The sequence below is a fragment of the Leptodactylus fuscus genome, chromosome 4, assembly GCF_031893055.1.
Source record: "Leptodactylus fuscus isolate aLepFus1 chromosome 4, aLepFus1.hap2, whole genome shotgun sequence".
NCBI classification, from domain to species: Eukaryota; Metazoa; Chordata; class Amphibia; order Anura; family Leptodactylidae; genus Leptodactylus; species Leptodactylus fuscus.
Genome location: NC_134268.1, coordinates 214,308,445 through 214,334,572, shown reverse-complemented (window position 1 = coordinate 214,334,572; position 26,128 = coordinate 214,308,445). Strand labels below are relative to the sequence as shown.

Below are 26,128 nucleotides of genomic sequence, written 5' to 3'. Positions count from 1 at the left end.
ATACTATATCTACCGCAATACCCATGTCCAGGCCAGATATACTACATCTACCGCAATACCCATGTCCAGGCCAGATATACTACATCTACCGCAATACCCATGTCCATGCCAGATATACTACATCTACCGCATTATCCATGTGTAGTCCAGATATACTACATCTACCGCAATACCCATGTCCAGGCCAGATATACTACATCTACCGCATTATCCATGTCCAGGCCAGATATACTACATCTACTGCATTATCCATGTCCAGGCCAGATATACTACATCTGCCGCAATACCCATGTCCAGGCCAGATATACTACATCTACCGCAATACCAATGTCCAGGCCAGATATACTACATCTACCGCAATACCAATGTCCAGGCCAGATATACTACATCTACCGCAATGCTCATGTCCAGGCCAGATATACTACATCTACCGCAATACCAATGTCCAGGCCAGATATACTACATCTACCGCAATACCAATGTCCAGGCCAGATATACTACATCTACCGCAATACCAATGTCCAGGCCAGATATACTACATCTGCCGCAATACCAATATCCAGGCCAGATATACTACATCTACCGCAATACCAATGTCCAGGCCAGATATACTACATCTACCGCAATACCCATGTCCAGGCCAGATATACTACATCTACCGCAATACCCATGTCCAGGCCAGATATACTACATCTACCGCATTATCCATGTGTAGTCCAGATATACTACATCTACCGCAATACCAATGTCCAGGCCAGATATACTACATCTACCGCAATACCCATGTCCAGGCCAGATATACTACATCTACCGCATTATCCATGTGTAGTCCAGATATACTACATCTACCGCAATACCCATGTCCAGGCCAGATATACTACATCTACCGCAATACCAATGTCCAGGCCAGATATACTACATCTGCCGCAATACCAATATCCAGGCCAGATATACTACATCTACCGCAATACCCATGTCCAGGCCAGATATACTACATCTACCGCAATACCCATGTCCAGGCCAGATATACTACATCTACCGCAATACCAATGTCCAGGCCAGATATACTACATCTACCGCAATACCAATGTCCAGGCCAGATATACTACATCTACCGCAATACCCATGTCCAGGCCAGATATACTACATCTACCGCATTATCCATGTCCAGGCCAGATATACTACATCTACCGCAATACCCATGTCCATGCCAGATATACTACATCTACCGCATTATCCATGTGTAGTCCAGATATACTACATCTACCGCAATACCCATGTCCAGGCCAGATATACTACATCTACCGCAATACCAATGTCCAGGCCAGATATACTACATCTACCGCAATACCAATGTCCAGGCCAGATATACTACATCTGCCGCAATACCAATATCCAGGCCAGATATACTACATCTGCCGCAATACCAATATCCAGGCCAGATATACTACATCTACCGCATTATCCATGTCCAGGCCAGATATACTACATCTACCACAATACCAATGTCCAGGCCAGATATACTACATCTACCACATTATCCATGTGTAGTCCAGATATACTACATCTACCGCAATACCCATGTCCAGGCCAGATATACTACATCTACCGCATTATCCATGTGTAGTCCAGATATACTACATCTACCGCAATACCCATGTCCAGGCCAGATATACTACATCTACCGCAATACCCATGTCCAGGCCAGATATACTACATCTACCGCATTATCCATGTGTAGTCCAGATATACTACATCTACCGCAATACCCATGTCCAGGCCAGATATACTACATCTACCGCAATACCAATGTCCAGGCCAGATATACTACATCTACCGCATTATCCATGTCCAGGCCAGATATACTACATCTACCGCAATACCCATGTCCAGGCCAGATATACTACATCTACCGCATTATCCATGTCCAGGCCAGATATACTACATCTACCGCATTATCCATGTCCAGGCCAGATATACTACATCTACCGCAATACCCATGTCCAGGCCAGATATACTACATCTACCGCAATACCCATGTCCAGGCCAGATATACTACATCTACCGCAATACCAATGTCCAGGCCAGATATACTACATCTACCGCATTATCCATGTCCAGGCCAGATATACTACATCTACCGCAATACCCATGTCCAGGCCAGATATACTACATCTACCGCATTATCCATGTGTAGTCCAGATATACTACATCTACCGCAATACCCATGTCCAGGCCAGATATACTACATCTGCCGCAATACCAATGTCCAGGCCAGATATACTACATCTACCGCAATACCAATGTCCAGGCCAGATATACTACATCTGCCGCAATACCAATATCCAGGCCAGATATACTACATCTACCGCATTATCCATGTCCAGGCCAGATATACTACATCTACCGCATTATCCATGTGTAGTCCAGATATACTACATCTATCGCAATACCCATGTCCAGGCCAGATATACTACATCTACTGCATTATCCATGTCCAGGCCAGATATACTACATCTGCCGCAATACCAATATCCAGGCCAGATATACTACATCTACCGCATTATCCATGTCCAGGCCAGATATACTACATCTACCGCAATACCAATGTCCAGGCCAGATATACTACATCTACTGCAATACCCATGTCCAGGCCAGATATACTACATCTACCGCAATACCAATGTCCAGACCAGATATACTACATCTGCCGCAATACCAATATCCAGGCCAGATATACTACATCTACCGCATTATCCATGTCCAGGCCAGATATACTACATCTACCGCAATACCCATGTCCATGCCAGATATACTACATCTACCGCATTATCCATGTGTAGTCCAGATATACTACATCTACCGCAATACCCATGTCCAGGCCAGATATACTACATCTACTGCATTATCCATGTCCAGGCCAGATATACTACATCTACCGCATTATCCATGTCCAGGCCAGATATACTACATCTACCGCAATACCAATGTCCAGGCCAGATATACTACATCTACCGCAATACACATGTCCAGGCCAGATATACTACATCTACCGCAATACCAATGTCCAGGCCAGATATACTACATCTACCGCATTATCCATGTCCAGGCCAGATATACTACATCTACCGCAATACCCATGTCCAGAGCTGAGCTCCTCAGATTAGTCTGATCATAAACCCATGCTGGTACTATGTTATTGGCGCCACATTTGCTATACACCAGTCCTGTAGAACAGTCCCAGTCATTACTGAATCCTAGGGTTGAACGATCGAGTAAATTTCACGATCTTGATCAGGATTGGGAATGGATGGAAAATGATCGGAAATCGGATTTTAAAATCGATCCTGAAATCTGAAGATCGACTCAACCCTACTGAATCCTTAAATATTAGATGGAAAGTTCTGTCTTTTTTTGTATAATTCCCTCAGAACTCGGGGGTGTACGTGATCTGGACCCGGCGATTTCTTCCTCCTCGGTTAAGTAGGGAACATATGATTGCAAATCTACATTACCTGTAATCATGTTAGCGGATGATAAATACAGTAGAGAAGAAGGCATGTAATAGATCGCTTTATTCCTCATCCTCCTCCACCATTACTCCCAGATTACTTGTAGTTATTACATACAGACCTAATAGCTGACATTTTGTTGCAGTTGTATTTACTTTAGAGAATTTTCTGGAAGCTAAACAGTCTGGGCTCATACCGTCTATAAAGATAAGATAAGATATTCCTTTAATAGTCCCACAATGGGGAAATTTCAGTGATACAGTTTCATAGATAGTACAGTAGTATATAACAAGAGAGAAACACATACAAGCTCATGGCAGATAGAGAAATCCTAGGAATCATAGCAACTAAAAAGAAAGAAACAGACACACTGCAGGATCATTTAGTTCTCTGTGTGGAGTGATGTTAATAATACAGCCGAAAAGCTGTATTGACTGATCCTATGATTCCAGATAACTGTCTAGTGTGTATAGCAGCCTTGCAGCTATACACACTAGCACCCCCAGTGCTGTTTGAGTGCTGAGGACTGCCCCCAGTGCTGCGAGAGAACTCATTTGCATACCGAAAACCGGATTATATACCGAATGGCGGCGCGGAGAAGACATCTAAAGGTAGGAGAAGAATAGTCTTTGTTAAGGCTATTCCTATGTGGTAGGGAGAAAAAATTGAGTTTTAATGATAGGATCCCTTTAAAGCAGCCCTGTTCCTATTCAAATGAAGGGGAGCGGGGCTGCAGTTACAGGCACCCCCAGTACAGTGTATAGAGATCTGTACCCTGTATACAGCTCTGGATCCGTACACTAGTGGTGGCACCTGGTATGGAATGCCCCCGCCTTGGCTGTGGGAAGAGTGGGGTGGCAATCTAAGGGCTTCCTAGGGGCACACGTCTTAGCCTATATGGGCCATTGTGTGTTAGGAAGTAAAGAAACTCTTGGAGACGCTTGAACACAGCTAGTGTAATAATAGAATATCACCACAAGGTGGCAGCAAAGACTTATGATAGGATGGGACATGTCGGTGAGAAGATTTTCTACTTTGACTCTGTTCACACTAGAGATTTCCACTGTCAAGCAGAACAACACACACTGCTTTATTTGTCACTAGCTTTTACCCGCGACTTCGTCTGCGGTGATTTGAGAATCGGGCGGACACAGACGTGTGAAACTGTAAAAGTGCTTTCAAAAGTTTGGTGGGATAGCAAATGTGATGTGTTGTATTGTGTATGTCGTGATACAGACAATGTGATGTGTTGTATTGTGTCAGACAATGTGATGTGTTGTATTGTGTCAGACAATGTGATGTGTTATATTGTGTCAGACAATGTGATGTGTTGTATTGTGTATGTCGTGATACAGACAATGTGATGTGTTGTATTGTGTCAGACAATGTGATGTGTTGTATTGTGTCAGACAATGTGATGTGTTGTATTGTGTCAGACAATGTGATGTGTTATATTGTGTCAGACAATGTGATGTGTTGTATTGTGTATGTCGTGATACAGACAATGTGATGTGTTGTATTGTGTATGTCGTGATACAGACAATGTGATGTGTTGTATTGTGTATGTCGTGATACAGACAATGTGATGTGTTGTATTGTGTATGTCGTGATACAGACAATGTGATGTGTTGTATTGTGTATGTCGTGATACAGACAATGTGATGTGTTATATAGTGGAAATCTATATGTAAATGTGAGTGAGTAGAGTGAGGGCGACTCCTGAGGTGACAGTAAGGAGTGTGCAGGCAGGTAGAGGCAGGAAATGCCAGGCAGTGTGTGGGAGTCTATAGCTGGGGCTAGGAGTCCTGCTTTTGTGAGTCTCCTGCTAGGAAGCCATGTTGTTTAGTGGCACCAAAAGTAGCCTGTGACTCAATCCTAAGGGAAAACTATGTTTGTGGAAAATTGCACGCAAATCCGTCCAGGTGTTTTAGCGTGATTGAGGAACAAACATCCAAACTCACAAACATCCAAACACACAAACTTTCACACTTATAATATTAGTAGGATTTTAGATGATAAATGTATTTAAGATTAAAAATGTGCAAAGACAAATTGTTCTTAAAGTCCCCAGTATTCATTTCTAGGGGTTCCAGCAGCAAGTGGGCAGGACAACCATTACATTATGGGGCGGGTGAATGAAAGGAACCAGAAACCCTCCAGTGATAGACTATGAGGATCAGCATGGCCTTCTCGGGGCGGTTTCCACGATGTAACACGGCGCTCATTCTGACACGCAAACACGTGTCAGAGTCAGCGCTTCGAAACAGAATCCCATTGACTTCAATGGGTTCCATTTAATGCGCGTAACACATTGAAATCAACGGGTTAAAAAGCCTCCCATTGATTTCAATGTGTAGCGCGCGTAAGACGGAACCCATTGAAGTCAATGGGATTCTGTTTCAAAGCGCTGACTCTGACACGTGTTTACGATAATGAAGAGGTCTATGATTGGCCTCAGTGGTCACAAGGACTTCTGCCCAAACAAGACCCCGGAGCAGGGGGCCCGGACCACGGTGGGAGACACCGGAGCTCTGGGACAGGGGGTTATAGGTTGTTGTTTTTGGTTTTTTTTTAACCTTTCTGGGCCTCCATAAAAAAAGACACTTACCCTGGATAACACCTATAACATGGATTTTAAGGCAGAGCCCTACATTGCGGAACTGAAGCTTTTTGTTGTTGCAGAATTAGTTTGAGCCAAAACCAAGAATGGCTACCAAAGGAATAAGAAATATATAGAAAGTTCTTACTCTTCTCCCTTCTGCTCAATACACTCCTGGATATGGCTCCAAAAAAATCTGCAACAAAAAAATCTGCAACAAAAAAAGCTGCGTTTCCGCAACGTGGGGCCTCAGCCTAAGGTGGATTTTACTGCCTGCAGTGTCACTGTCCTACCACAGGGAGGAGCTGAAGCTATATCAGTGAGATTGGAAGTTTAATATAAAAGGGTTCCCGATTTTATGTAAATGAAGTTAAATCATTGATTAAGGAGAAGGTCCAGAACTTTCTGACTTATTTTGTCAGTGTCTTACCAATCTCAAGATCTCTGCTTGCTGTGAACAGACCATTCTGGTAAAAGTCACCCTGTTCTCACAGCTTAGTGTTTGCTACAGTTGTATTGAGTCTCTGCAATCCTCTGTGAGATACGTGAAGATAGCCAGGACTGCAGATTGATACCCTTTACCTGCGCTGTTACATTGTAACAAACTGTCTATTTTGGAATGTGTGTGTGGGGTGGGGGGGGGGCACAACCAGCCTGTGGACATTGAAATCATCCTCTATTCGTTTGAAGGGTTAATTTTAACTCTCCATGTTTCCTGCAGTGCCACATCAGATCTCAGGGAGTCCTGGGTAAAGGATCCTCATGATGGGCCTGCAGTTAGCAACTAATACACTAGTAGGCGCCAGGACATGTAAGCAAAGAGAAACCCTGTTGTACGTATTCTGTATACACATGGAGGATATTAGTAACTTCACACCTCGGTCACTTATCTCCCACTGTCTCTGTATGGAGAGAATATTGTAGAACAAGACAATGAAGCAGAATATACATCATCCTGGAAGGTCCTAACAGCGGAGGAGTCTGAGGTGGGCTCTCTAGCGATATATATGCAGTATATATACAGAGTACACTGCTGTGAAGTGTATAAGAACCTTAAAGTAGCTATTTAGGTGACCCACAGGGGGCTGTTAAGGCTGAATGAAATCCAACATGGAAACTGTACCAACCATCCAAACCATACCGGAAATACTGGATCATATAGTAAGAATGTTACTTGTCCTGAGTTACATCCTGTATTATACTCCAGAGCTGCGCTCACTATTCTGCTGGTACAGTCACTGTGTACATACATTACTTATCCTGTATTATACTCCAGAGCTGCGCTCACTATTCTGCTGGTGCAGTCACTGTGTACATACATTACATTACTTATCCTGTATTATACCCCAGAGCTGCGCTCACTATTCTGCTGGTACAGTCACTGTGTACATACATTACATTACTTATCCTGTATTATACTCCAGAGCTGCGCTCGCTATTCTGCTGGTACAGTCACTGTGTACATACATTACTTATCCTGTATTATACTCCAGAGCTGCGCTCACTATTCTGCGGGTGCAGTCACTGTGTACATACATTACTTATCCTGTATTATACTCCAGAGCTGCGCTCACTATTCTGCTGGTGCAGTCACTGTGTACATACATTACATTACTTATCCTGTATTATACTCTAGAGCTGCACTCACTATTCTGCTGGTACAGTCACTGTGTACATACATTACATTACTTATCCTGTATTATACTCCAGAGCTGCGCTCACTATTCTGCTGCTGCAGTCACTGTGTACATACATTACATTACTTATCCTGTATTATACTCCAGAGCTGCGCTCACTATTCTGCTGGTACAGTCACTGTGTACATACATTACATTACTTATCCTGTATTATACTCCAGAGCTGTGCTCACTATTCTGCTAGTACAGTCACTGTGTACATACATTACATTACTTATCCTGTATTATACTCCAGAGCTGCGCTCACTATTCTGCTGCTGCAGTCACTGTGTACATACATTACATTACTTATCCTGTATTATACTCCGGAACTGCGCTCACTATTCTGCTGGTGCAGTCACTGTGTACATACATTACATTACTTATCCTGTATTATACTCCAGAGCTGCGCTCACTATTCTGCTGGTGCAGTCACTGTGTACATACATTACATTACTTATCCTGTATTATACTCCAGAGCTGCGCTCACTATTCTGCTGGTACAGTCACTGTGTACATACATTACTTATCCTGTATTATACCCCAGAGCTGCGCTCACTATTCTGCTGGTGCAGTCACTGTGTACATGCATTACATTACTTATCCTGTATTATACCCCAGAGCTGCGCTCACTATTCTGCTGGTACAGTCACTGTGTACATACATTACATTACTTATCCTGTATTATACTCCAGAGCTGCGCTCACTATTCTGCTGGTGCAGTCACTGTGTACATACATTACATTACTTATCCTGTATTATACTCCAGAGCTGCGCTCACTATTCTGCTAGTACAGTCACTGTGTACATACATTACATTACTTATCCTGTATTATACTCTAGAGCTGCGCTCACTATTCTGCTGGTGCAGTCACTGTGTACATACATTACATTACTTATCCTGTATTATACTCCAGAGCTGCGCTCACTATTCTGCTGGTGCAGTCACTGTGTACATACATTACATTACTTATCCTGTATTATACTCTAGAGCTGCGCTCACTATTCTGCTAGTACAGTCACTGTGTACATACATTACATTACTTATCCTGTATTATACTCTAGAGCTGCGCTCACTATTCTGCTGGTACAGTCACTGTGTACATACAATAGTTATCCTGTATTATACTCTAGAGCTGCGCTCACTATTCTGCTGGTACAGTCACTGTGTACATACAATAGTTATCCTGTATTATACTCCAGAGCTGCGCTCACTATTTTGCTGGTACAGTCACTGTGTACATACATTACATTACTTATCCTGTATTATACTCCAGAGCTGCGCTCACTATTCTGCTGCTGCAGTCACTGTGTACATACATTACATTACTTATCCTGTATTATACTCCAGAGCTGCGCTCACTATTCTGCTGCTGCAGTCACTGTGTACATACATTACATTACTTATCCTGTATTATACTCCAGAGCTGCGCTCACTATTCTGCTGCTGCAGTCACTGTGTACATACATTACATTACTTATCCTGTATTATACTCCAGAGCTGCGCTCACTATTCTGCTGGTACAGTCACTGTGTACATACATTACTTTACTTATCCTGTATTATACTCCAGAGCTGCGCTCACTATTCTGCTGGTACAGTCACTGTGTACATACATTACATTACTTATCCTATATTATACCCCAGAGCTGCGCTCACTATTCTGCTGGTACAGTCACTGTGTACATACATTACATTACTTATCCTATATTATACCCCAGAGCTGCGCTCACTATTCTGCTGGTACAGTCACCGTGTACATACATTACATTACTTATCCTGTATTATACTCCAGAGCTGCGCTCACTATTCTGCTGGTGCAGTCACTGTGTACATACATTACATTACTTATCCTGTATTATACCCCAGAGCTGCGCTCACTATTCTGCTGGTACAGTCACTGTGTACATACATTACATTACTTATCCTGTATTATACTCCAGAGCTGCGCTCACTATTCTGCTGGTACAGTCACTGTGTACATACATTACATTACTTATCCTGTATTATACTCCAGAGCTGCACTCACTATTCTGCTGGTACAGTCACTGTGTACATATATTACATTACTTATCCTGTATTATACTCCAGAGCTGCGCTCACTATTCTGCTGGTACAGTCACTGTGTACATACATTACATTACTTATCCTGTATTATACTCCAGAGCTGCGCTCACTATTCTGCTGGTACAGTCACTGTGTACATACATTACATTACTTATCCTGTATTATACTCCAGAGCTGCGCTCACTACTCTGCTGGTGCAGTCCCTGTGTACATACATTACATTACTTATCTTGTATTATACTCCAGAGCTGCGCTCACTATTCTGCTGGTACAGTCACTGTGTACATACATTACATTACTTATCCTGTATTATACTCCAGAGCTGCGCTCACTATTCTGCTGGTGCAGTCACTGTGTACATACATGACATTACTTATACTGTATTATACTCCAGAGCTGCGCTCACAATTCTTATAAGTTATCCGGTTGGAATGACATGACTCTGGTTCTTTACTTCTGATGGTGACGGAGCAGTAACCCTTGCATTGCTGTAGTTTCTGGAGGTTCCCAGCACTGCAGATATATAACATAGAGTAGTCATGTAGTGAAGATGGCTACAGTTATCTCTTTCCATCCTGCGGTGACCGATGACAGGGAGTGATAGATTTTAGGTGTAGTGTCCCTTTAAGGAGATGAGTGTTTATTAAGAGAACATGTCTCCAGTCTCCTAATTACCTCCTTTGGCAAGTGAAGACGTCTTGCGTCTCGCAGTCCGGTCCTGGTTGCCGGTAATCAGAGACCTGTCTGGGTTTATTTGGTGAGCGGAGGGAAGCGCGGAGCCTGAAGCCGAGGTTTATTAAGATGAAGACGCTTCATGTGCTCACATGACATCACTCCCATAATGAAATGGGGAATCTTATTAGTAGGATTTTCTGGGCCGTGGCAGGTCATGTGACACAAATCGCTCTTAGCGACGTCTCCGCTCCTGACGCCTGTTTTATTATGCTTTTTGTGGATTGAGAATATTTTAATATTTCTTTAATCTATTTATTCTAATGCCCTTCAGGAAACTCGTCTTATACTTGGGTGGCAGGAGGTGGTGGAGGAGGAGTAGAGGAGAAAAGTCTGATTCACCACCAAATCAGCCCTCCATACCGCACCGATATGGGAAGAAAGGGGGGCACATACTTTATTTTGCTGCAATGTAACAGGAAATAGAATGTAATGTTGCAAATAGTTTGCTTAAAAACTCCTCCCGTTTTGTGTACACAGCTTGTGAACAGACTTATGTGTCTCTATGGTTATAGACTACAACCAAGCCCAGCGTAGTCTGATCCCACCGTCACGATCATGACGTGACATGTGGTGCATCACGTGACCACATACCAGCTTGTAGATCTATAATGCCTACTCCACCCATTATCTTTTATTAGTAACAGGAGGGGATACAAAAACCTCTCAGTTATTATATTGACGATATATAAGAAGATGGTTGTCACAAAATACATGAACTGGAGAATACAGTAGTGTAGCCCACCAGGATCAACTGGGGATCCATTTGGCGAGTGAAATAATAGTAAGACAAAGAACTGGAGTATATATTATTGAACCCCACCAGGATCAACTGGAGCATTGGAGTATATAGTATTGTACCCCACCAGGATCAACTGGAGCATTGGAGTATATAGTATTGAACCCCACCAGGATCAACTGGAGCATTGGAGTATATAGTATTGTACCCCACCAGGATCAACTGGAGCATTGGAGTATATAGTATTGTACCCCACCAGGATCAACTGGAGCATTGGAGTATATAGTATTGTACCCCACCAGGATCAAGCTGGCAACTATTTGGTGACTGAAATGATAATACATAGAACTGAAGAGTATATATTATTGTAGCCCACCAGGATCAAATGGGGATCTATTTGGTGAGCAAAGTAATACATAGCACTGGAATATACAATATTGTAGCCCACCAGGATCAACTGGGGATCTATTTAGTGAGCAATATATTACATAGCACTGGAATATACAATATTGTAGCCCACCAGGATCAACTCGGGATGTATTTGGTGAGCAAAATAATACATAGTACTGGAATATAGAATATGTAGCCCACCAGGATCATCTGGTGATCCATTTGGTGAGCAAAATAATACATAGCACTGGAATGTACAATATTGTAGCCCACCAGGATCAACTTGGGATGTATTTGGTGAGCAAAGTAATACATAGCACTGGAATATACAATATTGTAGCCCACCAGGATCAACTGGGGATCTATTTGGTGAGCAAAATATTACATAGTACTGGAATGTACAATATTGTAGCCCACCAGGATCAAATGGAAACAATTTGGTAAGTAAAATAATACATTCCTTGTGAAGGATGAGCTGCTTGTCATTGAATGACACCTTGGATGGTTGCCAGCATACTTTAGTAGCTCTTTAGTAGCAGTGCTAATTGTGAAACCCCTTAGCATCCCCATATACTCTATAAAAAGCATATGTAAAGGGCTCTGCATAGAGAGCATTCTCTGCGAGGGATGTTAATGGTGGAGACCTCAATCCACGAACCAGGGTAGAGCGTGGCTACAATATGTCTCTGGACAAACCTAGTGTTTCTCTGTATTACATTCGTTTCATTGGCCAACATGCAGTTCTCCATTACTCCACTGGAGGTGCTGCAGGAGAATTGAACACTTGCTGTATCGACCTATTTGCGATCTCTTTTTATTATAAAAAAGCAGATGCTTCCTATAAGCAATTTATTAATAATTCTATTTGCGTCCTCTATACAAAGTCCTCGATTTGGGAGGTCCCGGGGGAAGTAGTGAAATTCATACACAGGGTTATCATAGTTGCTTAACACAATTGGTTCATGTGCCAGAATAGTAAGTCTGCTGGATAAGACGGTGGTGTCTCTAGACCTGCACTCAGTACACGAGATGTGGCCGCTCCCGGGAGACTGCGCTTCTCACTCTGACAGCCTCCTACGTCTTGTTGTTCTGAATTTTCCATCTTATTTTCTTTGTTTCTTACTGCAGACTGATAAAATGCTCAGGGGAGGCGGGTAGTGCCCACTGCCATCTGCATTGTAATGGGATGTAATGTATTGAATATTAAAGAGAATTTCTGGACTTGGTGAGGGTCTGGCAACTGGGACCTCTAGAGCTAATACTTGCCCTGACCAACAGCGGAGAAACAGACATGGCTGGTTCATTATTCATAAAAATGTCACCTTTGGAAACCTTCCATGAACTTTAATGTAGTGTTCAGATATGGATCTGCCACCTCGCTGGTCAAGATCACCATCAGGGACTTCCACCATCACTAGTCCAGGCTAGCAGAGGAGAACCTTGGCATTTAGATGAAGTGACTATAGATGCACTGCCAACGGTTCATTTCTGGTCAACACTGTCATTTTGGGACGTCCAGTGGTCCAGAGAATGAGATGTTCTTGGTTCTGGCAAGGTCACAGGTTGTGGTCATTCCTGATTCCTTAACATTCATTTTAATGGAATGACCATGTTTGCATCTCCACCTCTTTATTTCTCCTTGGGACTAGAAGTGAGAACCTCAACAAGACTCTCCGAATGAGCTATTCCTGGTCAACAGTGAGGAGGTGACCAAACTTGGTTCCTTCTTCATTGAAATCGATGGAGCCATTGAAAACCTTCCATGCATTTCATGAGTCCAACCACACATACTGCCACCATTTTTTCAAGACTGGCATCTGAGATCTCCACTAGTTTTGAGCTCTAACCATAACAGAGGAATTTTTTCCATTTGAGTGGACTGACCACACATACACTTCCAAATCTTCAAAATTGGTCAAGACTGGCAGCTGAGATGTCCACTTGTCCTGAAGTTGAGATGTTCTTGGTTCAGGCTAGCATTGGAGAGATGGCCATGGTATCTTTCTCCATTCCAACGCTTATGGTTCCTTATGGTTAAGTTTTTGGAATGGCCATGTTAGAACCTCCACTTCTTCATTTGTTATTTGAGACTGGAAGCGAGGACCTTCACAAGATTTTGCGAATGAGCTATTCCTGGTCAGCAATGGAGAGAAGACTGTTTTTCGGTCATTTGTCATTGAAATAGATGAAAAAGTTCCATCCACTTCATTAACTTGACCGCATGTACTGCCGCTATTTTGTCAAAACTGGAATCTGAGACCTTCACCAGTTCTGAGCTTTAACCATCCCTGGTCCTGGTCAACATTGGATTGACCAAACATAGTGGAATGACCACAAGGAGTGACCAAACTATCCTTTGCTGATCAAGACTGGCAGCTTAGACCTACGTCCAAGGTCAAGGTTATTGGTGCTGGCCAGCGTTGGAGAGGTGGCCATGGGTTGTTGACCTTCTCCATTTCTAAGAACGGGGTTTATGGAAACCTTACGTTCATTTTAATGGAATTCCTCCAACTCTTCTTTTCTGTTCGAGACTTAACAGCAGGGACCTCCACAAATCCTGCGAATGAGCTATTCCTGGTCTCACCAACACTAGAGACGTGGCCATGCTTGGGTCATTCTTCATTGAAATTGAAGGGATCACACTTGAGTTTTACATTGCTTGTCAACGTCCACCAGTCCGAGAAGGAGATGTTCTTGGTCCTAGTTAGTTGTAGAGAGGTGGCCATGATTTGTGGTTATTTTTTATATGGATTCTTACATTCATTTTAATTCAGTGACCATGCCACCTCTTTTTTTTTTTCTTTTCGAGACTCAAAGCCACTGATCCTGTGTATCTGCACATAAAGAGTCAGGAGCACAGGCACGTCCTACACTTGGCCCGCTATACAGTACACCATTACATCCTATCTATCTATCTATCTATCTATCTATCTATCTATCTATCTATCTCCTATCTATCTATCTATCTATCTATCTATCTATCTATCTCCTATCTATCTATCTATCTATCTATCTATCTATCTATCTATCTATCATCCATCTCCATCTATCTATCTATCTATCTATCTATCTCCTATCTATCTATCTATTTATCTATCATCTCCTATCTATCTATCTATCTATCTATCTATCTATCTATCTATCTATCTATCTATCTATCTATCTATCTTTCTATCATCCATCTCCATCTATCTATCTATCTATCTATCTATCTATCTATCTATCTATCTATCTCCTATCTATCTATCTATCTATCTATCTATCTATCTATCTATCTATCTATCTTTCTATCATCCATCTCCATCTATCTATCTATCTATCTATCTATCTATCTATCTATCTATCTATCTATCTATCATCTATCTCCTATCTATCTATCTATCTATCTATCTATCTATCTATCTCATATTCACATCCCATACGCTGTAAGCCAGAGATAGAATATTACAATAAGTAAATATTACGCACCACCTGAAGTGGATATAGACACTGTATATTGTATTTTTCAGCATAGATAAAATTCAATAACCGACTCCTACAGGTTTCATTGTATCCTGACCTTTACGGCAGAAAACTGCAGAAGCGTCTCTCTCCTTTGTATAAACGGCGTCATTGTGTGCAAGCAGCAAATCCACAGAATCGCTTCTGATGAGCCTATATTATGTCATGTAACACCGGCGATTCTCTCGCTGCGCCTTGTACCTTCCCGCTCTACATGGGGGGGTTTAATAAACTATAATCCATCAATTCTTTTTTTTTTATGTTAGTTTTAACCAGTTTCTCACAATATTACTTGGAAAAGTGAAGGCAAAATCAAGTGGTGTACTGACTAGAAGCCATGATCAATATGTGAACGGAGCCTAATACAGTTTGCATATTTAGGACAGTGAAGGGGGTATTGTCTGCATACTTTGTTAATTCCAGAACCCTTGGTGGTCTAAGGTAGTGAAGGGGGTTCTCATATGCATCCCTAGTGGTCAAAGGCAGTGAGGGGGTTGATTCCAGAATCTCTGATCTAGATTATTAAAGGGTTAATATTAACTCTGTTCACAGTAAAAAGTTAATTTCAGGATCCTTTGTGGTCTTGGGGGGTGAAGGGGCTGATTTCAAGATCTCTGGGCTAGAGGGGTAAAGGCGTGCTATCAGTAACCCTGGACATTGTGAAAAGGTTAACGTCAGGTACTTTTGTAGTGTGTGGTAGTGAAGAGGTTAATTTCAAGGTTCCTGGTGATCTAGGGGAGGAAAGAGATCAGTGTCAGTGTGATATGCAGTGGTCTCTGCATAAATGTCTGCAAGACCTGTTACTTTAGAAGGATCTGCATATGTTTGGTCACCTGATCATATGAGTGCCGGTCTTCAAGCCAGGGGGCAAAGTTACAGCTGTACAGTATGTAAGTGTTTGGGGTATAATAGTTTAGGGGATGTGTCAGCAGCAAAATCCTCAGGAAAAGTCAACATGGTGGTCTGGGCCAGATGAGGAAAGAGGCCATCTCCAGCCAGAAGGGACGTCACTTCACGTGTCGCTGGACTTATAGAGAAGTTGTCACCTCTCCGGACATTTCTGCTCCAGAAAATAATTGAATTCCCCACACAGTCTTTGCATAGTCCAGGATTATTAGACAAGTGGGTGTTACCACTGCCCTTGTCAAGAGGATGAGTCCCTACCACTTCCAATTTTTTTGCAAAAACTATTAGAATAGTAGAATGATGTTTCTAAATTTGAGTAAACTCTTGTTGTGGCTATGTTTTCTAGAATGGGCATGGGAGGGAAGTGAAAGGGTTAACATAAGAATTCAGAATGGTTTACGACAATGAAGTGGAGAATTCCAGTATCCCTGGTGGTCTTGCACAGTAAAAAGAACCATTTCATGTCAGTATCCCCGGTGGTCTAGGGCAGTGAAGAAATTAATGTCAGTATTCCTGGTAGTCTAGGGCAGACGAGGGGTTAATTTCAAGTTCCCTGGTGGTCTATAACACTGAAGAGGTTAATGCCAATGTTTCTGGAGGTTTAGGGACGTTAAAGGATCCTATAAGGATGCCTGGGATCTAGGACTAGGAGCAGGTTAATGTCAGTAGCCAGTATCCATGGTGGTCTAGGACTGTGAAGGAGGATCATGTCAATATCCAGTATCCATAGGTGTCTAGCAGGCTTCTTCAGTGTTGTCCTGTCCGAAACAGAAAGTGATCACAGATTATTCCGCTTCCTTTTCTCTCCCTGTTCTCATTTGAGTGCAGGGAGGAGATAGAGAGAACTGTGCAGCTGTAACTGAACAGCCACAAAGTTCTCTGTATGATTGGGTAGAGTGTTTCAGAAGCATTCTGCCTGATCATTAAGGGGCAGATTGGGAAGTCTGTTTCTAGTAGCTTCTAGTCTGTGCAGTCATGGAGCTTAAAGGAAACAGTGTTCACCTCTCCTCAAATAGTCAATGGTAGACATTAGATTGAAAATGTAATTTCTATCCCAGATAACCAAATACCCTATTATGGAAATTCTGAACTAATGGGGGGAGGGCTGCCCTTTGAGGACCCTCATATTGAAGCAAATAACATCTTCATTGTGAAGGACATGACATGTTCATGCGTTACATAGACATCCTGTCGATTTGAATGGACACGGTGCAATTCTTCATTTTCCCTCCGGAGGTGCTGCAGGGGATTAAACCCTGTTTATCCGGTTCCTAAACAGATTGCAGCTGATCACGGGGGGCGTCGCAGAGCCAGATACTCTGCAATCATCTTATTTTCATAGAATCCAACATTGAGAATCACTTCAAAGAGTTAATTTTTGTTTCCCTTTGGTGCGGTACCATAGGAAGATGAAATATGTCATTATTGATTTTGATAAATTGTATTATCCAATTAGACGGAACAGTCATTAGGATTAAAAGCATTTAAGAGGGAAACAATACTACACCTCTGTCTGGGCCGTGTTTGTGCCACTGTCTCGCAGCTATGATGAAGTGACTTAATTATAATGAGCGTTATTATGGAGGATGGGCGTACGGGCGCTTTCAGGAGACTCGGGTGACTTCTTCCCCATCATGTTTTCTTGGCACGCAGGATTTCTGCCAGCTAGTCCACCGCCACAGTGTGAAGTACAAGCTGTTCCCGAAAGTCTAGTGTAAAAAACAGAAGGTAAATGACTCTCCGGAGGAGAACTGATCGGGTCGGAATTCATCGTGTTATCTAAATCTTTTATGGGAATTTTATGGGTAGTCGTAGCTTTTTTTTGTCATTTTTCCTTGGTTTCCGCACAGTGGTGGATACAGTAGTGAGTAGTTTGTCATTGGACGCAAAAATCGACTGGCTCCGATCCATGCCTTCAATGGCGAGACCCCCTATGGATCCAATATTGAATCAACTGTAGAGGAACGCTTCCCAAGAATCAAATTCTGCTATTCCATATATGAAGTCCCCATGCGTTGGGCCATTTTGTGGTAATAGAGGGCGTCCACCGATCTGGGGTCTCTCCATGAGGTACCATCCTCTGTTAAATGTCCATGGATTTCACTGGGCCTCATATAAAGTTCTTGGGCTTTTTCCTTTGCTTATTTTGGATTGTCGAAACTAACTGAAACACTGTAAGGTTTGGGTCCCATGGTTATCTAAGTGGGATCATCCAGTTTGCACAACCCCTAATTAATTAGATTAATGGGGTGACCATTTGGTGGTGGCAACACCCTGCCTGCCATGGGAACCTATGGACACCCTGCAATATCACAGTAAGGTTGCCTATGGGTTGACACTAGAGATGAGCGAGTACTATTCGATCGAATACCTCGCTGCCATAGGAATGCGTGTAAGCGGCCGAACACCAAGGGATTAAGTGAATCGGATATTCAGTGCGCTTAACTCCTTGGTGATCGGCCGTTTACACGCATTCCTATGGCAGCGAGGTATTCGATCGAATACTACGCGCTCATCTCTAGTTGATACCCATTCTCTGTCTTACCAGGTAGATGCCATTGTCGCTACTACCTAGAGGATCTGAGGAGTTCAGTAGCTGAAGGTAAGTTCAGAGGGGGTTTTTTGGTCTGGAACCTGAGGCGGAGGCCACCCCAGGTTCCGGTCCAAAATACGGGTAGCCGCGACTGAATGCCAATACAGTGCATCGGCATCCAGCTACACACTGCATTCCGGATTTGGCCCGATGAATGGGTCTGATCCGGAGGAGGGAGTGTCTTCAGGCCGAATCGCGAGGCGAAACGGCCTGAAGAATGAGCATCTCTCTTCCCATTGATTTAAATGGGAGCCGTCTTTTTGGTTAGGATTTTGAGGCGGATACAGCCTCAGAATCCTGACCAAAAATCTCCGTGTAAACTTACCCTTAGAAGGGAGTTATTAACAACCCCAGTTATTGCAGTAATGTGCAGACGGTGTGAGCTCTGCTTCTGAGCTCGCCGTAAACCCATGGCAGTAACTGCATAGCACCGACACCATAGAGTAACTGTGAATGGGACTAAAGGGCTAATATGTGAATGGCTTATACTAGATGAGTCCATTAGGGCTTGTCTCTTGAAGACAACCCCTGCTAGAATTTCATGCATTGTGTAGGACTGACCACCCGGTCATGGCCACCGTGTCATACAGTGCGTAGACCCTTGGCATGTCATCAGCACTGGCTTGCAGAGGTCTGTGCAGGCGCAGCAGGTAACACTATTGAGCTCTGCCACCCGGCCGGCACAGTCGAGGATCTGCTGCTTCCAGTACCTTTCTACCTGCATATTGTATAAACTGATTATTATATTTTTCATTACAAGCCTAGCATGGATTCTTGTATAAGTCAGGCAGTGCGAGCGCACGTAGACGGGGATGACCTGTGCTTGATGGACGTGTCCTCCGCCATGGTCTATGTATTGCGCTCTACTCCCAGTATGCAGTGAGCGAGCCTCCGTCATCCTGCCCCAATGAGCGAGCGCCTCCGTCATCCTGCCCACTCCTAATTGCTTTAATTGCTGCCTGAATGATCGCTCTACCTCTATTGATTTCCTGCTTCAGAGTTTTTGGCCTTCACCCCTGGAACGTGAGTGATTTGCAGCCGAGCCTCCATACAGGATGACCTTCCTCTTAATATTATTCTGTCCCGGCTAATTGATGCTTCCAGTACAATGCCACATTATCTGCTGGGACTACAATGTTTTTTCTTTTGGCAACCGATCAAAAAAGCTTAAAGGGGTATCCCGGATCCAGCAGTGATGGCTTATTTACTGGCAGCAGCCAGAGATCTTATACCCATACCCAGAATTTCGGTAATCTAGCACCAATTTTACTATATTGAGGACTCAATAAACATACTGATATTATAGCACCTCATGGTGATAAATGATGCTGCCATAGAGTGCCCAAATACTACACCTGTACGACTACCAAATAAACCCATGACCGTGTCTATAAATATTTCACCCCGCACCATGTCCCATAAGTGTGCAGATTATTAGTTACTATAATAGCGCCATTCTCTCTTGGTTGTTGCTCGCTTGCTCATGCACATGTGCGACCACCTACCCATTCTCCTCCCGGATGAGGCTGCCGGACCCCTGTATGGCTGATAACTGGGAACAGATGGATAGGTTTTGTCTCTTTGCTCCCGATCCACACAGTGTCTCTATGGGTTGTTTGCGGTATTATTGGTGTTGGGCTTTTCGGAGGTGTATGAGACTTATCACACTATAATAGTAATGGAGCAGACACAGAATAGTTTCCAACAAAACCTGATTTATTAGTAATAATTGTAATTAGAAGGTCAGTTATTAGATTATGAAATATCCGAGGCCCGGACTCATGGAGAGTCATCCGGCAGGAGAGGAAACCTCTGGGGAACCATGGCTGCCGGACGGCCCTTCCCTCTGGGCATTAAGAGGCCGTGGAGACAAATAGGGAATGTCTTGTTGGGGGCAAATTCGCCTTTACTAGAGATTATTGAGCGTGAACTGGTAGGAGCTCAATACTGAAGACCCGATTACAGGGGCCAATGATCGGGCAAGTGAGCGTTTATATCAGCGCTCGCTCCCAACTATTGGCCGGTGTACAGAGGGCACCAACCAGCCGATAACAGAGAGACGCCATCCTTCTCAAATTTATGTTGTGGCCGTCCAAGACAGACTTCTCATGTCTATGTGGTGACTGTTCCAGACAGCCTTGCCATACAGAGTCTTTGTCATGACTGTCCATGACTGCCAAGTACAAGTGTTCAGAAGTCGACCCTAGCCCTTTAGGTCCTATGAAGGGAAATCTTAAAGAGGTCGTCCAAGATATAACATTATCCACAAGGAAACAGGTGAAAGTTCCTTGGTGTTCTTTGGTGTTCCTCACCTCAATGGCCTAAGGAAAGAAACTTGGACACGCACATCACCTGTGACGTCCTCTGTACTTTCCTTAGGCCTCAGCAGTCACGTGCTACAAGGACTTCCACCAGAAGACGACCCTGGCAGCAGCTCAACCAGACTCTGGTAGGTGACATCAGTACCCTGGGGACAGCTGAGTTTTGGAGGGTTCTTTTCACCTTCCTCAGCCTCTTTGCAAAACACTCTATATCCTGGACAACCCCTCTCATCTTAATGACCAAGACCAAGACATTTTGGACAATTGCTTCTTCCATCTCCGTGGCATCACTTTGGCGAAGACTTCATTTCTGTTCGAGAATGACTCTGCCCCATTAGACAAAGCAAGGCCCATAAAGGCATTGTTGTGTAAGTTTGTAGCCAGTGACTGGCCGCATGGGGCTCTGACCTCAACCTCATCCAAGGCCCAAGATGAACTAGAGCGCAGATGGTAAATCGGGTCAGAAGAATATTTCACGATTATTCCAAAATTTGTTGAGTCTTTAATCAGAGAATTTTTAAGCCGCAAATTGTCTGAGTAAACCGACCTGTAAGTTTTAGGCTGCATTCACACAGAGTAACGCCAGGCGTCACACAAATGACGCCTGGCGTTACTCTGTGTGAATGCAGCCTAAGTTGAGATTCTTTAACTCTAAGAGAGAATGTTGTAAAAGTTGGTCGAATTCCCGCGTCTTCACAATGACAAGTCTCCGCCGTCCTCATCCTTGAAGTTCTGTCATCTTCTGACTCACCGCGGCGATCCCCGGCCGTCTCCTCCGCGTTGCATTGTACTCTGATATTATGCTGATCTAGAAAGCCCGGAAGACTCGGAGACTTCATAACATATTGTATCATCGGAGCTGTATGTGGCGGCCGGAACGCGGAGTCTTCCTAACTGATGCCCTTTGTCTGACATTATAATGCTGCCACTGACAGGCAGGCGAGGTAGACAATGATTATACGCGTGATTGTCATGAAGTTTCTGCATCGGCCGCTCCGGTAGGGGTCTGAACTACGGGGGGAACAGATTTGTGTGTCTGGAAGTAAAATGTCAGTGTTTGAGGGAAAATCAAAACGCAACATTAAATTACACACGAGTCGTTTACGTGCGGCGTCGGAGAAATTGTCACATCAGTAGAGGAGAATCTGACTGTGATGAAACTATGGTAACACGTCTAACGCATCGCGAAGAGCCGAGCCTGAAATTACCGAAAGTCAACTTTTTGTTACCAAAATTCTTCTCCTTATTTCCTATAAGATGTCGTGTAGCAATGTAACAAAAATGGCCTTATGAGAAGTCAAAAGTATTAGGTCCTTAAAGGGGATGTGTAAAATATTGTACATACATGGATGTGCCCTTTATTTGGGGGGACTGTCTTAATCGATGACTTATCCCTTGAGTAGGTTTAAGATACTCGGCGATCCGACACCCGGGATCCACACAGATCGGTTATGTGAAGCGGCATTGGTGCTACTTCCACTTCAAAGTCCATGTGTTGTCACATTCATCGGTCACATGGCCTCAGTCCCATTCAAGCGATACCAAGCACAGCTGCGGCACAAATGTATGGTGCTGTGCTCTGTGAGCGAGACAACCTGGACTCTAGGCTGATACATTGTAGCAAACTGCCAGGGAGACTTTAGCAGCTATTGATGATGTGCGGAGCTCACAGAGCATTGTCTAGACTGGATACAGCTGTATCAGCTGAGAGCAGGACTAGCTATGTACAGGGTCACTGACTAGGAATGCAAACAAGAGTCTTCACAGTCACTGACAGCAAGCAGAGGTCTTGGAAATGGTGACGAACTGAGACTGAGAAAGTTGTAGAATTTTTCAGTTATACAGGAAATAAACACTGCACAGAAATCCTGAATATTCCTAATCCTGGGGACTTGGCCTAGCAGCGGCGGTAGTCTACAGACCCACTATACAGATGTCACCGTGAAGTGGCTACTGGGCTTATATACCTTGATCAATATATATACTAAGAACCTGGTGGTTTGCTGAGAAGCATAAGATCCATGTATAATATTGGGATTTGCGGTCCATTTCTGTTTTGTTTTTTGTTTTTTAAATGTGTTACCGTATAAATAATACTGCCATAACATAACCTTGTATATAGCGAAGTTGTAAGTGCAGTACTGACCAGGCACAGTTAACATTTTACTGATTTTAGTCCTTTCACTACCGGCATCTTTTTCATGTGTCCTAGACCAGCACAATGTCTTCTTCTAGATATGGCGCAAGTCTGAGGAACGTTACACTACCTAGCTTCCATGACAGCCACAATGTCCCCATAATATCTAATATGCTCCCTATGACAGCCACAATATCTCTATAATATCCAATATGCTCCACATGACATCCACAATGTTTCCATAATATCCAATATGCTCCACATGACAGCCACAATGCCTAATAATATCCAATATGCTCCCCATGACAGCCACAATATTTCCATAATATCCAATATGCTCCCCATGACAGCCACAATGCCCCATAATATCCAATATGCTCCACATGACAGCCACAATGCCTAATAATATCCAATATGCTCCACATGACAGCCACAATGTTTCCATAATATCCAATATGCTCCACATGACAGCCACAATGCCCCATAATATCCAATATGCTCCCCATGACAGCAACAATGCCTAATAATATCCAATATGCTCCCCATGACAGCCACAATGCCCCATAATATCCAATATGTTCCCCATGACAGCAACAATGCCTAATAATATCCAATATGCTCCCCATGACAGCCACAATATTTCCATAATATCCAATATGCTCCCCATGACAGCCACAATGCCCCATAATATCCAATATGCTCCCCATGACAGCCACAATGTATCTATAATATCCAATATGCTCCCCATGACAGCCACAATGTCTCCATAATATCCAATATGCTCCTCATAACAGCCACAATGTCCCATAATATCCAATATGCTCCCCATGACAGCCACAATGCCCCATAATATCCAATATGTTCCCCATGACAGCCACAATGCCCCATAATATCCAATATGTTCCCCATGACAGCAACAATGCCTAATAATATCCAATATGCTCCCCATGACAGCAACAATGTATCCATAATATCCAATATGCTCCCCATGACAGCCACAATGTCTCCATAATATCCAATATGCTCCCCATGACAGCCACAACGCCCCATAATATCCAATATGCTCCACATGACAGCCACAATGTATCTATAATATCCAATATGCTCCACATGACAGCCACAATGTATCTATAATATCCAATATGCTCCTCATGACAGCAACAATGTATCCATAATATCCAATATGCTCCTCATGACAGCAACAATGTATCCATAATATCCAATATGCTCCACATGACAGCCACAATGTATCTATAATATCCAATATGCTCCTCATGACAGCAACAATGTATCCATAATATCCAATATGCTCCCCATGACAGCCACAATGTATCCATAATATCCAATATGCTCCACATGACAGCCACAATGTCTCCATAATATCCAATATGCTCCACATGACAGTCACAATGTATCCATAAGAACCATTATATACTGCATGACAGTGACAGTGCCCCAAAGTAGCCATTATACATTAAGTGGCAGCCACAATGCCCCATAATAGCCAGCATGCACTCCATGATGACCACAGTGCCTCTATAGTAGCCAAAATGTACTCCATAAAGGCCACAATACCCCCTATATCCACAATGATCCCATAACAATGGTTATGAGCCTTTTTTTCAACCCACTGCCAATGAGTCCTGTTCAGTAGCCATATATGTATCCGCGTCACTTCTGTAGACTTCAGTGAGAATTGAACTTTTTGGCCTCTGCCATTGTGACCAGCGGTCAGTATTATTGGGGTCCGGGCGGTGGATTCTCTCGCGGTGTTCCTAGAGCTGCAGTGACGCGACTTGGCGTTCCATCTCAGATCCTCCTATTATACCAAATACAACGTGTTGCTGGAACGAGCTGGCACGAAATCTTCTAAAAAAAAGAGGTAAACGTGAGAACATCACCTATTTGTAGTATTTATCATGTCTTTGACTGTAACATTGTGTCCTCCAGGGCTATGCAGCAATGCTATGGGAACAAGCCAGACAAGGAATCCAACATTCACAGCCCAAATCGGAGTATGGCGCTCATATAACGGAGGAGAAACTGGACTGGTTCAATGAGGAGCAGATCGGACAACTACATGAACTCATGCAAGAAGCCACAAAACCCAAAACGCAGTTTGATGTCGTGGAAGATGCCGGGAAGAAAAAATAGAAGTTCTAGGATGAGATTTTATTTTTATATTATTATATTCTGTCAAAACTTACATGAGTCATATCGAGAAGCAAAACGTCCAGAAATTTGAACCTGCCGATAAACCGAAACTGAGCAAACAGAACTCGGGCACATTGTAATAACTAGATATTTTTTAATGGGTTCTATACATGCGGTCCCATTGTAATGAATAGGCCATTCCAAATACAGTCTCAAAGATCCAAAAATTTCCAAATCTGAGGGAGAGCAAGTAGTGATATGGAAGAAGATGTTTGTGAACCTATTAAGGACTTGAATTGGGAAAATCTAGAAAACCAGACAAAATCCAGTTTTCTGTATGAATGAAATAAATACACAAAAACAATGCAACCCTGTCCTGTGTGAGCCATCGTATACACTGTAAGGGAAAAAAATCTATATGTATATGTATCCCATGTATAATCTTCAGTGACTTCCTCTGATCATTATAGTGACCAGTGGCGTAACTACCACCATAACAGCAGAGGCAGCTGCCATAGGGCCCGGGACATTAGGGACCTGGTGACAGCTACCCCTGCTACCCCCGCTCTTATCACAGACAAACTGTTGTAACTGCGATAAGATGGGGGGAAAGCTTGAAGGACCTTGTGTGACGTCAGCCATCACATGACTAGGTGGGCATGTCTTTATAGCCTGTGCAGTCCTACAAGAGATGAAGAGAAGGAGAGATGTGCTGCTAGGTACTGAAGGGGAGGGGGGCAGGGAGATGCAGGATGGAGAGTGTGTGTCTGTGTGTGAGTGTGTATGTATGTATGTGTGGTG

The 26,128-nt window shown here is 43.3% G+C and overlaps 1 protein-coding gene across 2 annotated transcripts in view; it reads left to right on the top strand.

The window, feature by feature from the left end:
- Window positions 1-25,686, top strand: part of SDHAF3 (succinate dehydrogenase complex assembly factor 3) — a 31,174-nt gene extending 5,488 nt beyond the window's left edge. For both annotated transcript variants that reach the window (XM_075269890.1, XM_075269889.1), the window contains exon 3: window positions 25,124-25,686. In XM_075269890.1, coding sequence (XP_075125991.1) covers window positions 25,124-25,327 — 204 coding nt within the window. In that variant the 3' untranslated portion in view covers window positions 25,328-25,686. The remainder of the gene's footprint in view (window positions 1-25,123) is intronic.
- Window positions 25,687-26,128: the final 442 nt, after the last annotated feature.